The sequence below is a fragment of the Siphateles boraxobius genome, unplaced genomic scaffold (assembly GCF_051911475.1).
Source record: "Siphateles boraxobius isolate OS27281-9 unplaced genomic scaffold, OSU_SipBor_1 18, whole genome shotgun sequence".
Lineage (NCBI taxonomy): Eukaryota > Metazoa > Chordata > Actinopteri > Cypriniformes > Leuciscidae > Siphateles > Siphateles boraxobius.
The window spans coordinates 9,191,698-9,211,497 of NW_027508788.1; the positions used below are offsets into that span (position 1 = coordinate 9,191,698).

At 39.8% G+C, this 19,800-nt stretch overlaps 1 protein-coding gene across 1 annotated transcript in view; it reads right to left on the reverse strand.

The window, feature by feature from the left end:
• Window positions 1–11,745: 11,745 nt before the first annotated feature.
• slc8a4a (solute carrier family 8 member 4a) overlaps window positions 11,746–19,800 on the reverse strand; it is a 71,082-nt gene continuing 63,027 nt past the window's right edge. The window contains exons 8-9 of the mRNA XM_077233302.1: window positions 18,478–18,750; window positions 11,746–16,721 (exon numbers count right to left, since the gene is read on the reverse strand). Coding sequence (XP_077089417.1) covers window positions 16,342–16,721; window positions 18,478–18,750 — 653 coding nt within the window. The 3' untranslated portion in view covers window positions 11,746–16,341. The remainder of the gene's footprint in view (window positions 16,722–18,477; window positions 18,751–19,800) is intronic.

The following is a 19,800-nucleotide window of genomic DNA, read 5'->3' on the forward strand; positions in this document are numbered from 1 at the left end:
GTCGTGAACGATCATTCGTTTGAGTCGGATCTTTTCAACGAATCAGTTAAAGCGGTTCACTACAACTGACTCTATCCAGCAACTCACTCGCAACTAGCACCCTACTATTTTTTACGCTATAAATGTTTTTATATTTATATCGCATAAATTAGTAATAGGCTATGTAGTAGCTATGCATGTTATTATACTGTCACTGTGATGCAAACGTCATTTGACGTATTGGGTGAAAAGTCCAAATGGTGCTTTCCAAATAGCAGATATGTTACACATAAAACATACTGGATGCAGATTGACTGTAGGCTATGACTCGGCAATAAAACACGTTATTTTTTTTTAAACCAGAGATTCAATTGAATGTAGGCCTGTGCACATTTTAAAAAGGTATAGCAATATGCAATAGCAATATGCGCTAAATATGACAGCTCTGATCGGTATTTGAACCGCTACTTTGAAACGAACTATTTAAAAGAACCGAGTCGCGAAAGAGTCAGACGTCCCACCATCACTATGAAATACCACCACACAACATTTCTCTTTGGTCTTAATGCAGGCTGTGCCTAATGTTCCAATACATTGATTAATAGAATATAAATGTTTCATCATTTCAGGCACCGATAGCCTATTTTTGATAGATGTTATAGCCTACTGAAATTTTATTCTGCCCGTTTGTCAGGCCACCCCTCTCTCCTGTTTGTGGACTATTCCAGATCAAATATCCCGTGCTTGTTCTCTCTCTCTCTCTCTCTCTCTCTCTCTCTCTCTCTCTCTCTCTCTCTCTCTCTCTCTCTCTCTCTCTCTCTCTCTCTCTCTCTCACACACACACACACACACACACACACACACACACACACACACACATGCTTATGTCATTTATTCAACCCTAATTGGTTCATTCACTCCAGTAAATCGCCATCCTTTCTGCATCAGCTGAATCTGAATGGGTCCACTGCCCTTAAGCTTTTTCTTTAGTCCATTTAGGATGTCCTTTTCCTTTATTATTATTTGATTTGGTTATTCATCCTTATTCTTATTGACATTAATGGCTACACGTTTTTCTGAAGACCTTAAACACCACATTATCTGTATTTGGGCTATTACAATAGCCTAAAAATTATACAATATATAGATTACCATAAGGACACAGTGAATTGTTTTCATCATTATGTTGAAACATCCATTGATTTCCATCCATTTAACATAACACAGACTTGTTTTTTTCAGTTTCATCTCAATGTTCTCAATCAGTAATGCAATTCAGAGGGTCGAAAAAGTGTATTTTCATAGTATATGAATTGGTTATTATTAAAATGAATACAAAAAATCACAAAACACAAATACATTTACAGGAATGTAGCCTACAATGGAAACCAAAAAGACAAGATACACAAAAATGCATCACATATTTTTGGTAAAGCACTAATCTTCAGTATTTTCCCAGCTGTTAAGTCCTAAAGTTTCTCCCAAGTCCATTAGTGCTCATAGAACTGAAAAAAAGCGTAGAGGACTTCTTTTTTTTTAACAGCTCATGCCGCCACCCATGTGTCATGAAAAAATGTTGCCAGTCCCAAAAACCGCTACTGGAAGAGATATGCAAGTATGCAGGTTTACTTTTCACTAGAGTTTAAGGATTTGACACATTCCAAATTTGAATAGATTAGAATTAGTGCATTGCAAATAATATCTCTCTCCCTCTTTCTCTCTGTCTCTCTCTCTCTCTGCCTGTGGCCTCATCAGGAGCATATAGGCTCAACAAGTTTTTTCAGATGTCTCGGTCCTGGGCCAGTTGTTCCAGCTGCCCCAACGTGTGACCCATCATCCTGAAATCTGGCAACAGATCACATAACATGTTTCTTGGTCAGCCCTTCTTCCTCCTCCCTTAGGAGTTCCAGGTGGGGGCTTACCTTTGTGATGCAGTCTGCAGGCTTGCAGTGTGTGTGTCCAGTCCAACTCCAGCATCTTTGGAGGTTGTCATCTTCAACGGCTTGGTGTTTTGTTCATTGCCACAGTCCTTCGTTGCTGATCTTGTCTGGCCAACGGATCTTGAGGATCCTTCTGAGGCAGTTGTTGATGAAAAACCTGGATTATCTTTATGGTAGTGTTAGTGGTTTTCCAGGCCTCCATACAGCAAGACAGGCTTCAGAATGGTGTTGAAGACCCTGGTCTTGGTGTTGGTGCTGATCTCAGAGGATCGGCAGACGTTCTTCAGTTGGAGGAAAGCTGCTCTCGCTTTGCTGATTCATGTACTCACATCCGCATCTGTCCCCACATTCCTGTCAATTATGCTGCCAATAAGAGAAGCTGTCCACTTCCTCTAGTGCCTCCTCTCCAAGCGTGTTGGCCGTTTCTGGCTGTGTTGGTCTTTAGTGCCTTGCTCTTCTCTCTATTGATGTTGAGGCCTAGGGTTGCTAAGGTAACTGCAATGATGAGGGACTTTTTCTGCATCTATTGTTGGGTGTGAGAAAGAAGGGCCAGGTCATCAGCAAAGTCGAGATCCTCCAATTGTGTCCATAATGTCCACTGGATGCCCTTTTATTCTGGGCTGTGGATGTCTTCATGACTCAGTCAGTAAACAGTTCATGACTTCAGTAAACAGTCTTTCCTCACTCCCGTTCATACTAGAAAGTAGTCTGTGAGTTGCCTGCCATGAACTATCCTGCAGGTTATCCCTAAGAGTTTTTGATGATGTTTGTGATCTTTTCTGGCACTCCATGGCATCTCAGTAGCTTCCATAGGGTCTGTCTATCCACGTTATCAAACGCCTTCTTACAGTAAATGCTTACAGTCAATGAAGTTGACGTAGAGAGGCGAGTTCCACTCCAGCGACCGCTCCAAGATGATGCGTAATGTTGCAATCTGTTCAGTACATAGCTAAAATTAGCTTGTTGGTCTTGCAGATGAACTTTGTTGAACACTTTTCCTGGGATAGACAGTAATGTTATCCCTTTGTAATTTGAGACAACAACTCAAGATCAAGATCGCCTTTCTTTAAGTAATCACTCACAGACCGGATCATAGAGACAGGCATCCTGGAGAGTAGATCTCAGCATAGCGCTTTCTAACCCTTGCAAATAGGGGAGTGACTCTACTTGATCCTGGATCTACACAGTGCTTCAGGGCCCTTTGGAGACTGGGTACTCTGAAAGGGACCCTAATAAGGGGAGCACCTCCAGCTCTAAGGTTTACAATCCAACAGGCAGTGTACTCAGCAGAAGTGCTATTGATCCTTTAAAGCAAGGGGAGTACAGTGGTACACTACCGAAGTATCGGGGAGGCATACTGTAAGGCCTACAGCTTTGAATGTCACGGGCATCAGCCCAGGCAGTTCTTCGGCTCTAAGGGAACATACTAGTGGGATACTAGCATACAAGTGGGATGGAGTAACTAATCTGTCTCGACCTGAGCCTGGGTGATGAAGGGTGATATCATATGAGCTATGGGTAGCAAAGTACTCTAAATAAATACCCTAACAAGGGGAGTACTATCAGCATGACCCTGAGGAAAGTATCAGGGTCGAGGCCTATTATCTTGTATTTTTACCCATTTTTACCCATTTTTACCCTATTATTTTGTATTTAAACCCAAGGAAATGGAGGCCACAATAAGCGGCCAATGACATGCAACCTTATGACTTGAATTATTTTATTCAAGGGGCTCAGTGGAAAAAATAATTTTTTTCCTTTTTCAATTTTAAGGCCTAGCTGGATAAACTAGCTACAATACTCAGCTCTAAAGGGCGGAGGCCTTAGCATACTGTTTCTTACTTTCTAGAGAGAAAAGGCCTCAGGCTAAAGCAAGAAGCACTTGGGGTGGGAGATTTAAATGTTTCAAATCTGTCAGCTTATCAGCCTGGTATGCTTGCAACACCGTCATTGTGTGCAAGGCATCACCAGCCAGACCCGCCACCACATACGCCCTGCCATTTAAGCGTGCTGTCATATTTTAGTGGCTTAAGAGGCAGGGCCAGAGCACTCAGCATCGACGCCTCTCCAGCCATGAGATAGTGCGCGAACATGTCGTCAATTGGGGCATCAACACATACCCGTGTTCGTGCATCCCCTCAACAGCAGTGTAATTCGCTGATGGCGATGAATGCACGGTGAATACGGGTTCTTCCATGCCTTTCCGGTCTCATTGTTTAGATCTGGCAAGAATGGAAGGCTCACGAGAGCTGGAACTCTATGGCTGGAAAGAAACCATTCGTCAAGTCCGTCACGAGTGTTCTCTTCCCTAACGCGCTCCAATGACAGCAGAAGCCTCGTTGAAACGTGTTCCATAACACTCAACAGCTTAACATACGCGGTGCAGGGTGGCTGTGAGGGTTTGAGCTGTATATCCTCTTCATCAGCCATCTCCTGATCTCTTGGGCTGGTTGTTTTAATACACACCAGAGCACTTGCTGCTGGATCAGAGGATGTTAGTGACAACACATCTTCATCCTGCAGCTCACTCTCGCGAGTCTTTGAAGGGCGTGAGAGATTAACAACTCTCTCAACCTCCTCAGCAAGCTCCCTCTGAAAAACCACACGATTCCAGTCTCTGCTCTGCCTCAGTGCGAGCGGGACCTGAATTGTCTGGTACAGATGTCTGTCCCTCTTCCCTCAAGAAGAGAGCAGACGAAAGGGGAAAAAACTCACAGTGGCACAAGCAGATCCCCCAGGATCTGATCGTGCATGCTCTGAGCCCAAACATTAAACACACAAGTTGTGTGTCATCAAGTATCAAAATCTTAGACACGGATGCACACACTTCCTGAAGTGTTTTTCACAAGCCATGATTACCTTTTTTAGTTTTCAGGTTGAAGCATACAAACAAAAGCAAACAAAAGTAAAAACGAAAAAGCTATTGACATGTTCTCCAGGCTTCCTTTACAAACTTCCAGATCGCACTAGTGATGATGTCATAGGCTGTCGCCAGCCTATAGGATTGCCGTGATTAGACACGGGTTCACGCTGAGGCGTTCCCCATAGTGTTCTGAAGCAGTGTGAGTTCTGTGCTGCTGTATTGTTGTGAAAACCTTGATAGATATTTTCAGGATTCGTTGATGAGAAATAGAACGTTCAAAAGATCACCATCGATTTGAAATAAACAATGTACCCTATTGAATAGGATTTAACTTGGTCTTTAGTGTCACTTATGATCAATCCTTCCTGAATAAAAGTAAATAATTGACAAAAAAATGTTTGCACAGTTGTATACAGTATCTACAGTACTCTAACTACTTGCAGTAAAATGTTTAAAATTGATCTTCAAGAGCATCCTAAAATCTCAGTGTAACACTAGAGGGCAGCATGTGATTGCTTTACTTCAGGGAAGGGTGTCTCGCGAACCACACTGCTGAGAAGAGGCCATTATGTAATGCAGATCTTTTGTTTGGAATTGTAGCTGCTTATTAAAAAACAACAACTTACAAACGAGATATCAGTTTGACTTGTCACAAAAAACAAAGTGTTCTTCACAGATGAATGAGTCATACTAAAAAAAAGATATAATATATGCAGATTTAGAACAACTTCAGTAATATGAAAACACCAAAAGCATTTTAACTAGTTCACAATGAATAGCATACAAAAAGATGCACTCAGAATCATCAACTTGGATCCAATTAGAGTTACTTCCTTCTGTTTACAGAACAAATTTTAAAGAAGTAAACCCGATCTGCCAAACTCAGTAGTATCCTCTGTTGTCTAAAATTTGAAATCAGTTTTTATATTTCTGATTTGCTGCTTCTAGGGCAGAGACTGCTGAAATTGCTGCCAACAAGGCCGTTATCCTTCTTTTTAACGCACTGTGTAATTGGTTCAGTGGCCCCTGTGTGCCACACGCCAGCTCTGGATTATGAGCTCTGGGTCCTGTGGGCCTCCCTCACACACTCTACAGTCACAATAAAACCAATCAAAAGACAGAACCGAGTGCTGGTACATGTTGCCTTCTCCAAACCGTTTGGGATTATAATGTTAGTGTTTGAGATGAAAGAGCCCTTCCAAACAATCCAACTGCAACATGAAATGTTGCATAACTACTTGCCATTGGCTCATCCGCTTTAAGCATTGTATAACATTCAAATTGAGCATTCAATTCTCTTTCTCTATTTACCCTCAGACAGCATGAGCTGTTTAGGAGGGGCACAGTGGAAAAACTTCCAGAGCAGTGTGACCTTTTAGCATTAATCTTAGCATTAATACTGCATTGATACTGTGTTAATAGGTTAATAAATCAAGGTTATTGGTCTTGTTTAGTGCTTTCTGCTTTCATAATATCCTACCTAAAACATAACTTAACCCTTTAACTGACATTTGTACAGTAGACCATGTAAAGAGGGAGACAGAGATCTCCTCTCCTTCCACAGGCTGGTTGCCCTAAGTCTCCTCCAGCGCCATGGGATGATGCCACAGGGGTATGGAAGAAGGTGTAGGCTCTGGAATATGGGAGGCTGGCAGATTTGACAACTTGAACCACTGACCCCACAACACAGGGAGAACTTACATGAGGTGTCGAAAATGTGATGGACGCACTTCCTTTGCACCCGAGAAATGCAGTGATGCCTTGCATGTTGAGTGCTTCAAGAAATTTCATGCAAACCACTAAAACTCTACCCAGGAGAGAGAGAGGAGCGGAGGGAGAAGAGAGGGGAGGACAAATATGACATAACTTCCCATTCCAAATGTCTTTTGAAAGAAAATGTCTGTGCCCTGTTTTTGTTTTCTTATATAGATGTGATTTTTTATTTTCATTTAACTTTTTGATACACAATGCCCTGTTGGGGCAACTTAACAACAAATGGCTGCTCTTTGATCTGCACTGTGTTTCACCACTTTAAAACAAATGTATGTGTTATTTGTTGTTTTCATATTCAAGAGATTATAAGCTAGATGCAGCTTTTTTGGGTTTGCATTGAATGTTCTTCGACTTTTATACATAATAAATTTGTTTATGAATGATTGATCTGTTGAAAGCAGTTATTCTGAGTTAGATGCCAAATGTTCTCCTATTCAAATTTGACATTGAAGGGGTGCAACACATTTGGCCACGATTTTTTTAAAGAAAAAAAAACCTGGGGAAAATAAATGCAGAACATGTTCACATAGGACACTATTAACACGACTATATGCCTGAAACCATTCAGAAAAAATTGGGCACAAATGGCTTTTAATAGCATGCTTTTAGACATGCTTTTTAATTTTAATTTCATGCAGACCTTAAGTGCACCTGAAGCTTAGCCTACACACATTCAAGTCAGAAAATGACACAGAAGTGTTTCTATAGCCACATTATTATTATTATTATTATTTTTTACATTTCCGCATAAGATCCATTTCAGGTAATCCGAGCACAAGTGGTCAAATTAACTATTCTATTTAAAGTCATCATGAAATCAGAATGGGAAATTGTATATATTTGCTTATTTTATATATTGCAGTGTACATTATAAAATTACATTTTATATATTTTCGTGCACATCATTTTTTATGTACCCTCCTTAATCAAAATAACTTCCCCTCCCTCTTGCAGCGACATCTTTTCTCTTCTACGATGACGTGTTCGCTTGCGCGAGGGCGGGTCAACCTGTCAATCACATGAAATCCCAGCAATGGCGAAACAACATGATGCAATCAATTCCCAATGAACAAAATCAAGTCCCGCCCAACATTTTTTTCTTGTTAAAGAATTAATTTCACTCAAATATGTACAATATACAAAAGACAATATACAAAGGCAAAAGAAAAGACTAATGCAACTTCCTTTTCATGCCAGTAACGCTTGCTGCTGGAAGAGGTGTTAGCAACACCAGCTGGGGGCGCTAGGTGCCAATATAGTGATGGTGAATGCTAAATGAGATGTTAAACTGAGGTCCTGACTCACTGCGATCATTATGGTCCTGTCTAAAATGGCACTTCATATGCACTTTCGGTCTTGAGGACTTATAATGGCAGCCGCTTGTCCATTAATTCCATGCGACCATAGGGGTGTCCCATTTAGCCATTTTAGGTTTCAGAAGGGTGCTCGCAAGCGCCCCCCCTGCGGTCAATATAGGCTACACCTTCCCGTAGATACGCACTTTTCACACTGAAGCGAGCTCCGCAGCAAACTTCTTCCCGACAGTCAAAGTGACGTAAGGCTACGTCAGGTAAGTACGAAAATACGTATAAAGACCCCGAGTATTTAGGCTTCCATTTGGGACAGGGCCTATGAATCCCAACGTAGCTACTTCTCGAAAAGGTCTAGAAGATTTTTTGCCATTTGGCCTTCAAATATGGCCTTATACACAGAATAACGCATAGTTATCAGTTCCTCACCTTTCCATTGATAGGCTATATGTGATGGGTTTTCTGTCATCACATCAATGTAGCCTAGAAGAGATTCCTCCACTCTCTCTGCTTTGTGTGTGACAAATATGCGCTATATAAATGTATAGCCTACTTATTCATTTTGGCTGATGCTAACACACTACAACCAATAGGCTAGTCTACTTTCAAAGCGACAAAACTGTTTAGATGGAACAACCACCTCAGAAAGCCGGAAATGTGATGCTCCGTTTCTCAGTATCCTAATATTAGAAAGCTCTAGAGCGTTCAGTAAGACTACAGTGTTAGTTTGCACTATGTGAATCATCCTCACCCTGAAGTGACACTATGATGATGACTAACTTGCCTGAGCTAGTGATTCAAGAAACAAGCTTTTCTCTCTCTCTCTCTCTTTCTCTCTCCTCCCACCTCGCTTTCATTTTCTTCATCGTTTTAATTCAAACTGGGCTTTCTGTGACAGAAAGGGAATATTGTACATATAATTACAGACTCTGAATAAAGGGGAAGGTGTTCTTTTTTATTATTTTATTCTTTTTATTACAAGAATTTTTGTTTCCTGCGAAGTGCAGTGGGATGTTGAGCTAAATTTGTAAAATTGTTTATCTGTTGGTTAGATGTCAAGGTTTGACCCCAAGCTAATGCTTAATTTGGACATTTTTTCTCAAACATATTAGGCTGCCGCTGTAAGCTCTCAATTAGCAGTTATTGTGCTTTCTCCACATGGAAATGTAGTTTAGTTGCTATCCTGTTTTTTCTTACCTACCTGTTGGCCCTGCCACCAATCCTGCCGAGCTCTCCAAAGTCAGATCTGGCTGTGAGATATACAACAACATGACGGCTATAATTGGCCAGAGTGGAATCCATTTCCTGTAACAACTGTGGGTGAGTTCTGAAGCACGGTGTGAGCTGACCCCACTTCAGCCCGTCTCTCGCCATGGCCGCTCTGATTGATGACTTGAAATTGCCACTGTAATGTTTGTCACTGCAGCTGTGTCTTTTTTTTTTTTTTTTTTGTGATCTGAAAATAGAGCTGTGGATTGCTAAGACTGAATGTCACTGAAAACAATGAACATCTGATTCCTCATCGATCAAAAAGATTCTTGTTCTCACAGAGCATTTTTAAGAAGACGATTCTATGAACAACAACCATCAGCATCAGCGTAGACTCAACAGGTAACACTTCATTTCCTAGTGGGATATGAAAGCGCTTTGTACCTGCTGTCAGTGTTAATGTCTTGTCCAATTTAACCATATTGATCCATAGCAGACGTTTGTCCGTGTACAAAACAGTTCAGATACTGTTGTTAGTAGGGATCTTTTTGAAAAACGAGCCAAAGATGGACAGAGAAAGATTGGAGGAAGAATATAAGCTTCTCATTTCTTTTGACTGCCAAAATGTGCTTAAAAAGTTCAAAGGAGTTCAAAGGATCTCAAGTGTAGAGCGACGCTGTTGTTATGAGGGAAATGTGATCCAGTTTAAATGCATTATTGAACACTGGCCTTTGCCTTTGCTCGCTATTTCTGGTTTCCAATAAAGATCAAGGTTTATTGCATTTTTTCTCTCAACTTTCTCCAGTGCATAAAACACTAGCTCTCTGCAATGTCATAGTGTTAAAAATAAAAATACACTGGAAATGTTGACATTCTTTTTTGACAAATGATTTTCAGGAGAGGATATATGCAATGTTTTTCAAGTGGGAATAGGCGGGGAACAACATGATTGAGAGACACATAATGGAATGAATACGGAAATATAAATGGAATTCTGGGAAATTGGAATGTTTTTTGTATCTGTCATGTTGTACGTAAACATTTACAGTTGACATAAGTAGCAAACATACTTTTTTTTGTATTGGAATGTAAGTGATAGTGAAACGGATAACTGAAAAAGAAAAAAGTGTAGAGCAGTCAGTTGGTTCTATTCTATCTTGCAGTTGATCGTGGGTGGGGGTTAAACACTACATGGTTGGATTCTGGCATACGTCACCAGAGAGATTCTGCCCGTTCACTGGACAGTCGAGTTATGATATTTTGATTCAAAATTATGAGGTCGAAACAAATGTTTCAAAGAGAACATAAATAGTTGAATTGTTCATAATAAGATCTATAACATGCATACAGAAAATAAAGTTATAGAAGACAATAATATAAGAGAAGATCAATAAGTAAGATCAATTCATTTTTAAATTATTCTTATTGCTGATGGCTGTGCTTTTTTTTTTACAGTTGAAGCTTTTTTACAAAGAAGATCACCAGGGAAATTGCAGCAGTCTTATTACACACATTTTTCTTCTTGCAGTCCAGTTTTAGAGCAAACTCAACTGCAGTAGCATTTTACTTTTGCTCTGCCTATAAGTAGATCGGTCTCAGAATGTTTCTTTCATGTAGTTCTTGAGCAATAATAAATGAGAGCGTGTTATATTGATTTTACATCATATTCCTTCTCTCATAAACTTGCTAAGGTGTTTGTAGCTCTTCAAATGAGCAGGATGTAAAAAAAAAAACGTATTTTCCTCCCGTTCTTCCCCTATGGGGGGTTCTGTTGTGTTGTTCTTGTAATTTACATTCTCCATTCCACAACATTTCCTCTCCCCTGTCTTCCTCCTTCATTTCTTTTCATCTAATGACTGTTTTGTACTGTGCTGTTCATCGGTCTGCAGGGGGATGGGACAGAGTCAGGAGCCATCTGTCAAACAATCAGGAGAACGCAAGAGCTCAAAAGCAAGTATCACCATTCAGGCATTGATTTGTTAAGGGGGTCATATGATGAATAATCAACTTTTCCTTGTTCTGCTGATATAAAAGAGCTTTATGTGCTTTAAAAACATTAAATATCGTTCCTCACACACCTTGGGAAATAAGTACTGCTTCTTTAAAACTTCAGAGATGATCAAGTTTTCTTAAAAGGATAGTTCAAACAAACCTGAAAATTCAGTCATTTCTTCCGTGGAACATACAAATACAGTTAGAGTAAATGGGGACCAATGTTGTTTCGTGTGCACTGAATTTCATTATAAATTCTCAGGATAAAGATACACTTTTTGTATGTGTACTTTCTTAAAGAAACATACTAAATATGTACCTAAAGTGTGCCTATTATGTAAATGGTACATATTAGTACGTTTTGAAAGGGTACCACCCCAGTAATAGATTTTGTTATTTTTTTTACTGTGTATGGGCAAATAAAGTTTACATTTCTTTAAAATATCTACATAATCATATTTATCTTAAACATACACAGCCCATAATAATATCCTTAAATGCTCATTTTTGTACTTTACATTGCAGTTAGATATTCGATTATACAGCTAATTAGTTTGATATAAAGGCCAAGAAAAGTCAGTAAATAGACAATTATGTTAGCAGAGGTGTTGCAATTTCTTTGTCATTTGCTATAGAAAAAACAAAAGCCCCTTTAATAAAGAGTTAAAAAGACTGTTAGTAATATACAATTCCAACTTTAATGTACTCAGTAATAAATGAAATAAGAAACAAAGTTTTACGCATTACAAACAGATACTCATTCTCCATCTTTTGGCAAAATACTGTAGTTTCCCTTCACATTACAGCTTTAGTGAGTTCACATTAAAATCACACCCTTTCTCCCTCACACACTTTTAGATAAAACATTGAGAACATACATTATTTTGTTGTTGTGATGATGATGATGATGATGATAAAGTACTCTATGCAGCACTTGATTTTTTTTTTACCCAAAATATAAATTTGTCTCAGTACAGAACATATCTCAAGACAATAATAGTGTCATATAACTAACAAACACTTGGCTTTTTATTAAAAAACAAACAAAGTCTTTTAAAACAGTAATTTATCAAATAGCAATACATACAAAACCAAACACAATTAATTTCTTTTGTAAATATTTCAATGTTTGTGATTGAAGAGAAATGCAATATTATGAGACGAATGCGCACACACAGAAAAGACATACTTTAAGATTGAAGTATCACAAGAGAGCACATGTGACACTGGGACTCTCGCACGACACAAGCACTCTGACATACAAGAGTCAAATGAGCATGCTTTGATGGACTATGAGTATTAGTTATTAAGGTCATTTTGTTTACGCCAGGGTATTTGGGGAAGTTGTGATGATTTATGATCAAATAACAGTGGACGAGCATGGAAACACACTTAAAAGGACAGAAAAACACAACAATTAAAATTACTTGTCCTAATGTCCTTAAAAACCTTCTGTTGAGCACAAAAAAAAGTCTTTTTTTTTCTTCTTCATGAAATGAAAGTCAGTGAGGTTTAATGTTATTTTGATTCCCACTGACTCCAATTGTATTGACAAAAAAACAACAAAAAAAACTCTTATTTTGTGTTCCATGAGAAAGCCATAAAGGTTTTGGAACTACATGAGGGCGAGTAAATGATGACAGAATTTTCAATTTTGAGTGAACTATAAGTGTGTGTCTATACATCCGTCACAATGGTTTAGGCTAAGTCCTCAAAAAATGGTCCTTCCCAGTCCACATAAAAGATTTTCCAGAGGGATATGCTCTCACATGGTAATTTCCTTCAAGGTTATCCACAGGCTACTGAGCATTAAACAGGGATTCACCACAATAATCCTCCATAGTTTGATGCAACTATGACGGCTACGTTTGACCTCAATAAAATCAATCACTGCTCTGCTCTCCGCAAAGCAAAATACTCATATTAATATGAGGCAAAACTCTAAGGGGAAATTTAAGGTTCTTAATTGCCCTTGAATACGGGTGGAACTTTTAAGTTAATGTACCCAGTGCGGCCAGATAAAAGGAGAAAGACGAGAGTTACCTTATAAAGTAATTACAAACCAACCCCCACCCTAGAGCACTGACACCAGACAACATAATAACAGAAAGACAATGACTCTTTGAGACATCACCTAGCAACAAGAAGCACTAAAAATACATCACTCTGTGCTTTTTTTTAATCTGGTATCATTGGAATGTATAAATACACATATGTAGGTATAAATGCGGACCGTATGTACATCTGTTTCGCCCACTGTTGCGTCACGCATTGCATGAGAAAGTGAGTGGAGCACTTTTTCATAGAGGCTGACTGTGGATTTGTTGGTCCTCTATGTTCCATCTATCACGAAAATGGAGTGCTATAGCAGCCCAGCCTATTTTAAACCAATGGTCTCGTCATAACAGATAGCACCCTTCTAAAGTGGTACATTGGCATCATTATAAATCAGGTAATGGGACTCCCTCTTAACATATTTCAGAAAGCTCTTTAAAAAGACTTTTATTTAGTGCATTAAAAAGTGATGCTCTGCTCTACTGGGGCCCTTAATAAGGAGCAACACCAGAATTTCCTAAAGCTATAACTTTCCATTTCTTATAGCATGTATCCCAGGTCAACCTAAGCAGATGGCTGATAGCTGAGAAAATGGGGACACATTAAACCCTTGTAAACAATTATGTAATATCTGCAAACTGAAACCCATAATCACTGTATCAATTAACAAAAAGGAGTATGGGATGAGAGAGAGAGAGATAGATAGAGAGAGAGAGAGAGAGAGAGAGAGAGAGAGAGAGAGAGAGAGAGAGAGAGAGAGAGAGAGATAGAGAGAGATAGAGAGAGAGATAGAGAGAGAGATGGAGAGAGAGATGGAGAGAGAGATAGAGAGAGAGAGAGAGAGAGAGAGAGAGAGAGAGAGAGAGTTAAACTAAGCTAGTTTAACTCCTGGCTAACTGGAAATGAACCAAGTCTCATTAGTTAAGGAGCAGATGGAGGACACTGAATAAAGAGAGCAAACTGAAATTGAACTGGAATTATATCTATTATACATTAACCATGCACATAAACACAAATTAGGCAGCGGCAATGCTATCAGGAGAGGTAAGCGCTTGGATAATTGGATACGGTTCTGGATTAATGTGGCAAAGGTGAGGGGCTCACATTTCACAGGTAAAATGCTCATGCTGTGCATGAACAATAAATAAACTCACTATTTTCACTTGACTACGGTGTAAACTCAGTGACTGACCTACTGTATGGCCTAGAGACATTGTACTGTTGATATCAAGGCACCCATGTTGTGTTCACACACAACCACATGACGCAATGCCTTTGATAGCGAATAGAGCTTAAAAGCTTGACACAGTGAAGCTGTAGAACATAGTTCGCCACAACAGGACAGTCTGCTCTCTCACTGCATGATTTAGGACCAACATTATGAGAACGAATGTACCACATGGTCATGGAAGCTGCACCCATTTGTAGATTAATGGATGATGGGAAAAGATTTCGAAGCTCACAGGATGAGAGCCTGAAACTCCTGAGTGTGGCTATGACAGACACAAAATTCATACGAAATTCAACACTTTCATACGTTAAGACACTCATATTCATATACAAAGACTTTGAACATTGTTTGACAGATTAGCACACAACACTCATATATTTCGTCTAATCTGTTGCACTCGTCCTTTCGAATACATGCTCTCATACACATACAGCCTACAATATTTCCCCACATAATACGTAGTTGATAATAATAAATATCAATAAATATCACATGAATAAACACTAACACATTGGTTCTTATGTCAATGTCACCGTTAAACTATTTCTTTTGGTCTCCATTCAAGTTCTACCACTAATGTTGTGCCATGCAAAATGTGTACCTCTTCTGGTTTTGTTCACGTTCAACAAAAATAGCTAGAAAAGCATAAAAAACAAATCTTTCTTTTCTTCCTGCTTTTCCTTCTCTTGAATTCATAATTAACTTTCAGTAGCATGATACAAATAAATAAAAACACCAGCTTTACAACACCAGTATTTGACATAAAAAAGTAGATGTTAAGAGGGCATGACATGTTCTGTCAGGGGTGGGCTGATTTCTAAAGAAAGTGTGGTTTATATAATATTGGGTTGGGGCCACAGATAAAGAAGTGTGGGCAGAGTCAAAGTTGAAAAGAATGTGGTGTGGGTCAGGATGAGAGGTAAAAATGTGTGGTTTTGATAATGTAGGGGAGGGGTCAGGAGTGAAGCAGCTGTTTGTTTGTTGTGTTGGGAGAGGGGTCATATGTAAATAAGGTGTGGCATAGATAGTTTGGGGGTGGGGCATATCACATGTAGGGGGAAGGGTCATGAGGTGGGGTAATAATGGGGTGGGGCCAGAGATAAAAACGGTGTTGCACAGGTAGTGTAGTGGGTGGAGTCAGAAGTGAATAGGGTGTGGTGTATGTAGTGATGGGGCAGGGTCAGAGGTGAAAAAGATGATGAGATATTGGGGATTGGTAGGCGGGATCAGTGATGACAAATCTGCAGTATAGAAAACACTGAGGCAAGGTTAGTAGTCAGGAAGTTGAATTATTATTGGGGGAGAGGTCGAAGTCAAAGTAGGTATAGGTAGGTATCATTGTGTGTGGGGCAGAGTCAGTTTGGGAAGGCTCAGCCCTCGCTGCATCACTTGAGCTGAAATTATAGTTGTGTGAGAAATGAAAAGTGCTAGTGTGGTGTGAAGGTCTATGTGGAGCTGCAGAAACAGGCGGGAGAAGACAGATGAAACAGAGTGTTCATGTCTTAAGGGTAGGTAGAGGTGTGAAGCATTCCCAAATCTCTGCAGTGGGAATGAGTCAATTGACTGCGACTGGGAGGGAAGCAAAAAATGATAGAAGAGGGATTTCTGAGAGAATATCGAAGTGAGGCGAAAAGGACCATCCTTGGAAAAAACCAGCACTGAAGCAATAAAGCGCTGAGGGGGCTCTCTGGAGAGTATTCTGGAGAGTGTTGCTGTCTGAATATCCAGGTGGTGACAGACACCATGTAAGAGAAATCCATCTATAAAGAGAAGCTGTGCATGAAACCACACAGCCTCTATCATCCTTCACTGACACTCATCTAGATATTCACATCAGTATGAGCGAAAGGATGCAAGTTCAATTTCAACAATGATAATTACCAGTAAGAACAGATGTAAACACTAATTTTAGACTTCTCATATACACAAAAGCAGTGAGGAAGAATGATGGGGGTTGTACAGTGGAGTACATCTTTCTTATGATCTTTCTCAGAAACCAGGCACATGGCAGTAAGCCTCCAGCGAGGACAGCATGATGTAAATGAGCCACATCATGAAGAAAAGGAACACGGTGAGCAGCTTGGCGGTTCGCGGGCCCCCCAGCTCGCCCCCAGATACAGTGGGCCGGCGGCGGTACAGTAGAGTCACAACACACAGCAGTGCCATGATGGTGAAGAGGGTGACGGAGAACGCCAGCGACCCGGGCGGGACCATAAATTTTTTGCCCTGACTGTTCCAGTACACGGCAGCGATGGTCCACGCCACTCCGATACCCAGGAAGACGTTAACAGCATTACTACCCGTCACATTTCCAATGGATGCATCGGCATATTGGTCCTGGATGGCTGCCACCTTGCTGGCAAATGTGTCTGGAGAGAGCAAAAGAAAGGTCAGAGAGAGAAAAATGAAACAAGGTTGATGAGAACTGGAAGAGCCCCAGAAGACCATTTTAATGAAAGACGTTGCTCTTTCATAGTTCAGGACAGTATTTCTCAAGTTCCTGGAAACACACCAACAGTAAACATTTCAAACACTCCCTAACACACCTGATTCAGCTCATCAGTAGAGACTTCAAGACCTGAAATGAATGGGTCAGATAAGAGAGACCTCCAAAATGTTTACTATTGGTGTTCCTTCAAGAACCGGTATGGGAATCAGACTGAAGGGTGGTTGCAATTATGTTTAATTGAAGTATCAACTTTTTCTTGAATTTTTCTCCTAAAAAGCCCGTATGAGAAAGAAAAAGAAAAACAAATTAGATAATTTTTGACCTACTAAGAGTATATATGATAAACGATAAAAAATAATGTTAGCAATTTGGTCAGGGAAGAACTTGATGAGAAATGTTTGATTGAGTTCATATTAAAATATCTGACTTTTGATTGTAGACTTTGGTATTTTGGAAAATCTGAGCACAATTATTGACCTCTTCTGAAACTCTAGATAAAAATGAGATTACAAGTGTCTTTTTCTTAAAAGAAATATCTGACAGTAAAGATGGGCAATAGACAGGTTAAACCAATATACCATTAACAAAAGAGAATGAAAAAGTGTTTTATTTGAGTTATGAATCTGACTTTTCAGTCTAACTTAAATGTGATGTGTTCAATGTCCACAGAAAAGCAAATGGCAAGAAAACACATCTATCTATGGAGTAAGCTGCATAAGAGTGTAGTTTGAATGTAGAATCGTATGAATTATTCATTTTAGTTAATCATTCAAAAAGACCCACATACCAAGGAGTTACCAGTTTTACTAAATGCTTTACCAAATGAACTCAGTAAATCCATCAGAGCGGTTACTGAATCAACATCTAAGGTAAAATAATGCCAACAATTTGTTAAAGTGTTAGTCAAATTGCAAATATAGTTTTTTTTTACACTTGCAACTTAATTAACAATTTTTTTAAATATCATTTTACCTTCATAAAACATATCATCAAATTATGACTACCAAGGCTCTAGCATAACTTTGAAAAACCGGCCATTATTTATTTTGTATTTGTTTAAAAAAAAATCACTTATCCATAACAATGTGTATATTATGATATATGTTGTTCTAAACCTGTATGAGTTTCTTTGTTCTGTTGAACACAAAATATATTTTGAAGAATATGGGTAACCAAACAGTTTTTTGGTGAACTATCCCTTTAATCTCACTGCTGTCTAGAAGAAACAACTGAGATATGAAAGATCTCATTTGAGATTTGTCTTTCAAGTGGATCTTTTCATTATGTGTGTTGGAGCTTGAGGATGGTTTGACATACAGAGCTTGAGTATGTGCAGAATCATTCCATCCAGTCTATTGTGGCTAATGTTAAGACAAACACACAGATCTCTTGTAGATCCAGAGCAAATCATGTCCACATTATTCAAAAGTCTAAAAAACCACAGCACTCGCACAAAAGCTGACTAGGGCTATTATGGAAATATAAATTAGAAAAGATTTTGGAAGCAGTAACAACATTTTAATAGTACAGTATGTAATACTTTAATCAATGGTTAATCGTGGCATTCAGGTTTGTCAGGTTTTATTTTTTGATAATGACCCGATGACTGTACGTTATCCCTTACTAATCAGCTACATGCTATTGGAAGGACATCTGATACACAAATAAACACTCACCAGGCACAGATGTGCCCAGGGCCACAAACACCACAGCTGTGACTGAGTCCTTCAGGCCAACTGTACAACCAAAGTGAGATGCCAGATCTCCAGTAAGAGCAGTTAGGGCCCCAATGAGTGTAATGGAGACAATAAAGCAGGCCCAGCCGTTCCAGTACTCGGTGGGTGGAACGAAGGCAAACAGAACCTTCCAGAAAACCGTCAGGAAGTGCATGATGTAATCAAAGCATGAGGGCAAGCGTTCCTCCCCGCTCTCCTCATCATCATCATCACCTATGGAGGTAACCAAAAGTATATAGTAGGGTTGCTCGATAATAGCAAAATTTGTTATCGCAAATATTTTTGTCAGTATAACATATATATATAAAAAGTCTGAAAATAAATTAGACTGTTAGGTCCGTGTACTTTTGTGTCCCTTCCTTTTTCCTTTTTTAACCCATGAAAAACGAAAAATGAACGGTAGTTGTATTTTTAAAATGCAAAGTTGAACACCAAAATTTGAATTTGAACTGTACACACCAAATGCTGCACAAAAAAAAAAATATTAACGTATTTCCAGATTTTTGTTTATGACTTTTTGCCCCTTTATTAAACATTTAAAATATTCACAAATTAATATGGAAAAATGCTTTTGCGATATCTTATTCTTTGTGTCGATGTCTCTGAAGAGTGTTGAAGTTTTCAACGATCGAGTGTCTGTGTTCTTCTGGAAGACTCTCCCAGTGCTGGTGGTTCTTCAGCGCGAGTGCAGCGGTGATCATGAGCTTCTGAGCTCTCAACTGCTGTTTTAACAGCATCATTTCTGTGTGTTTGCTGATGGTTGGTTAGAGGGCAAACAAGTGAGTGCCGTTGAGCGTGCAGGTCCCTCTATAATGGAGCGACCAGCCATTTCATTCGGGGCCCCTCCAGAGGATAGGATGCCGATTGCAGCATCGGAGGGGTAGCTGACCTCTGGAAATGATGACTCGTCTGCGTTATCTCCCTTTGGGAGTGTAACGTTGCCGAGCCAGATCCAGAAATGTCAGCTATGCTGAAAAGGTGCTGGTTCTCAGCTCGCCGCCCCAGTGCCTTTCTTTCCCAAAGTGCATGGAGAGCTTACCAGGTCGTGGACGGCACCTTACTTAGCCAGAAAATGCCTGAGTAAAGGGTTGAGTAAATTTCCCAGGTTGGGCTGTTCGGCGACGCCCAACAGTTCTCTGCCGCCCAAGCGCAGACGGAGGCCATCCGGCACATCCTGCCCTTGTGGCCCGCTGCTGCCTCCACCCTGCCGCCGGTGGCAGTTCCTCTACCTGCTCGTCACCGAGGGCATCCCCCTGCCACCAC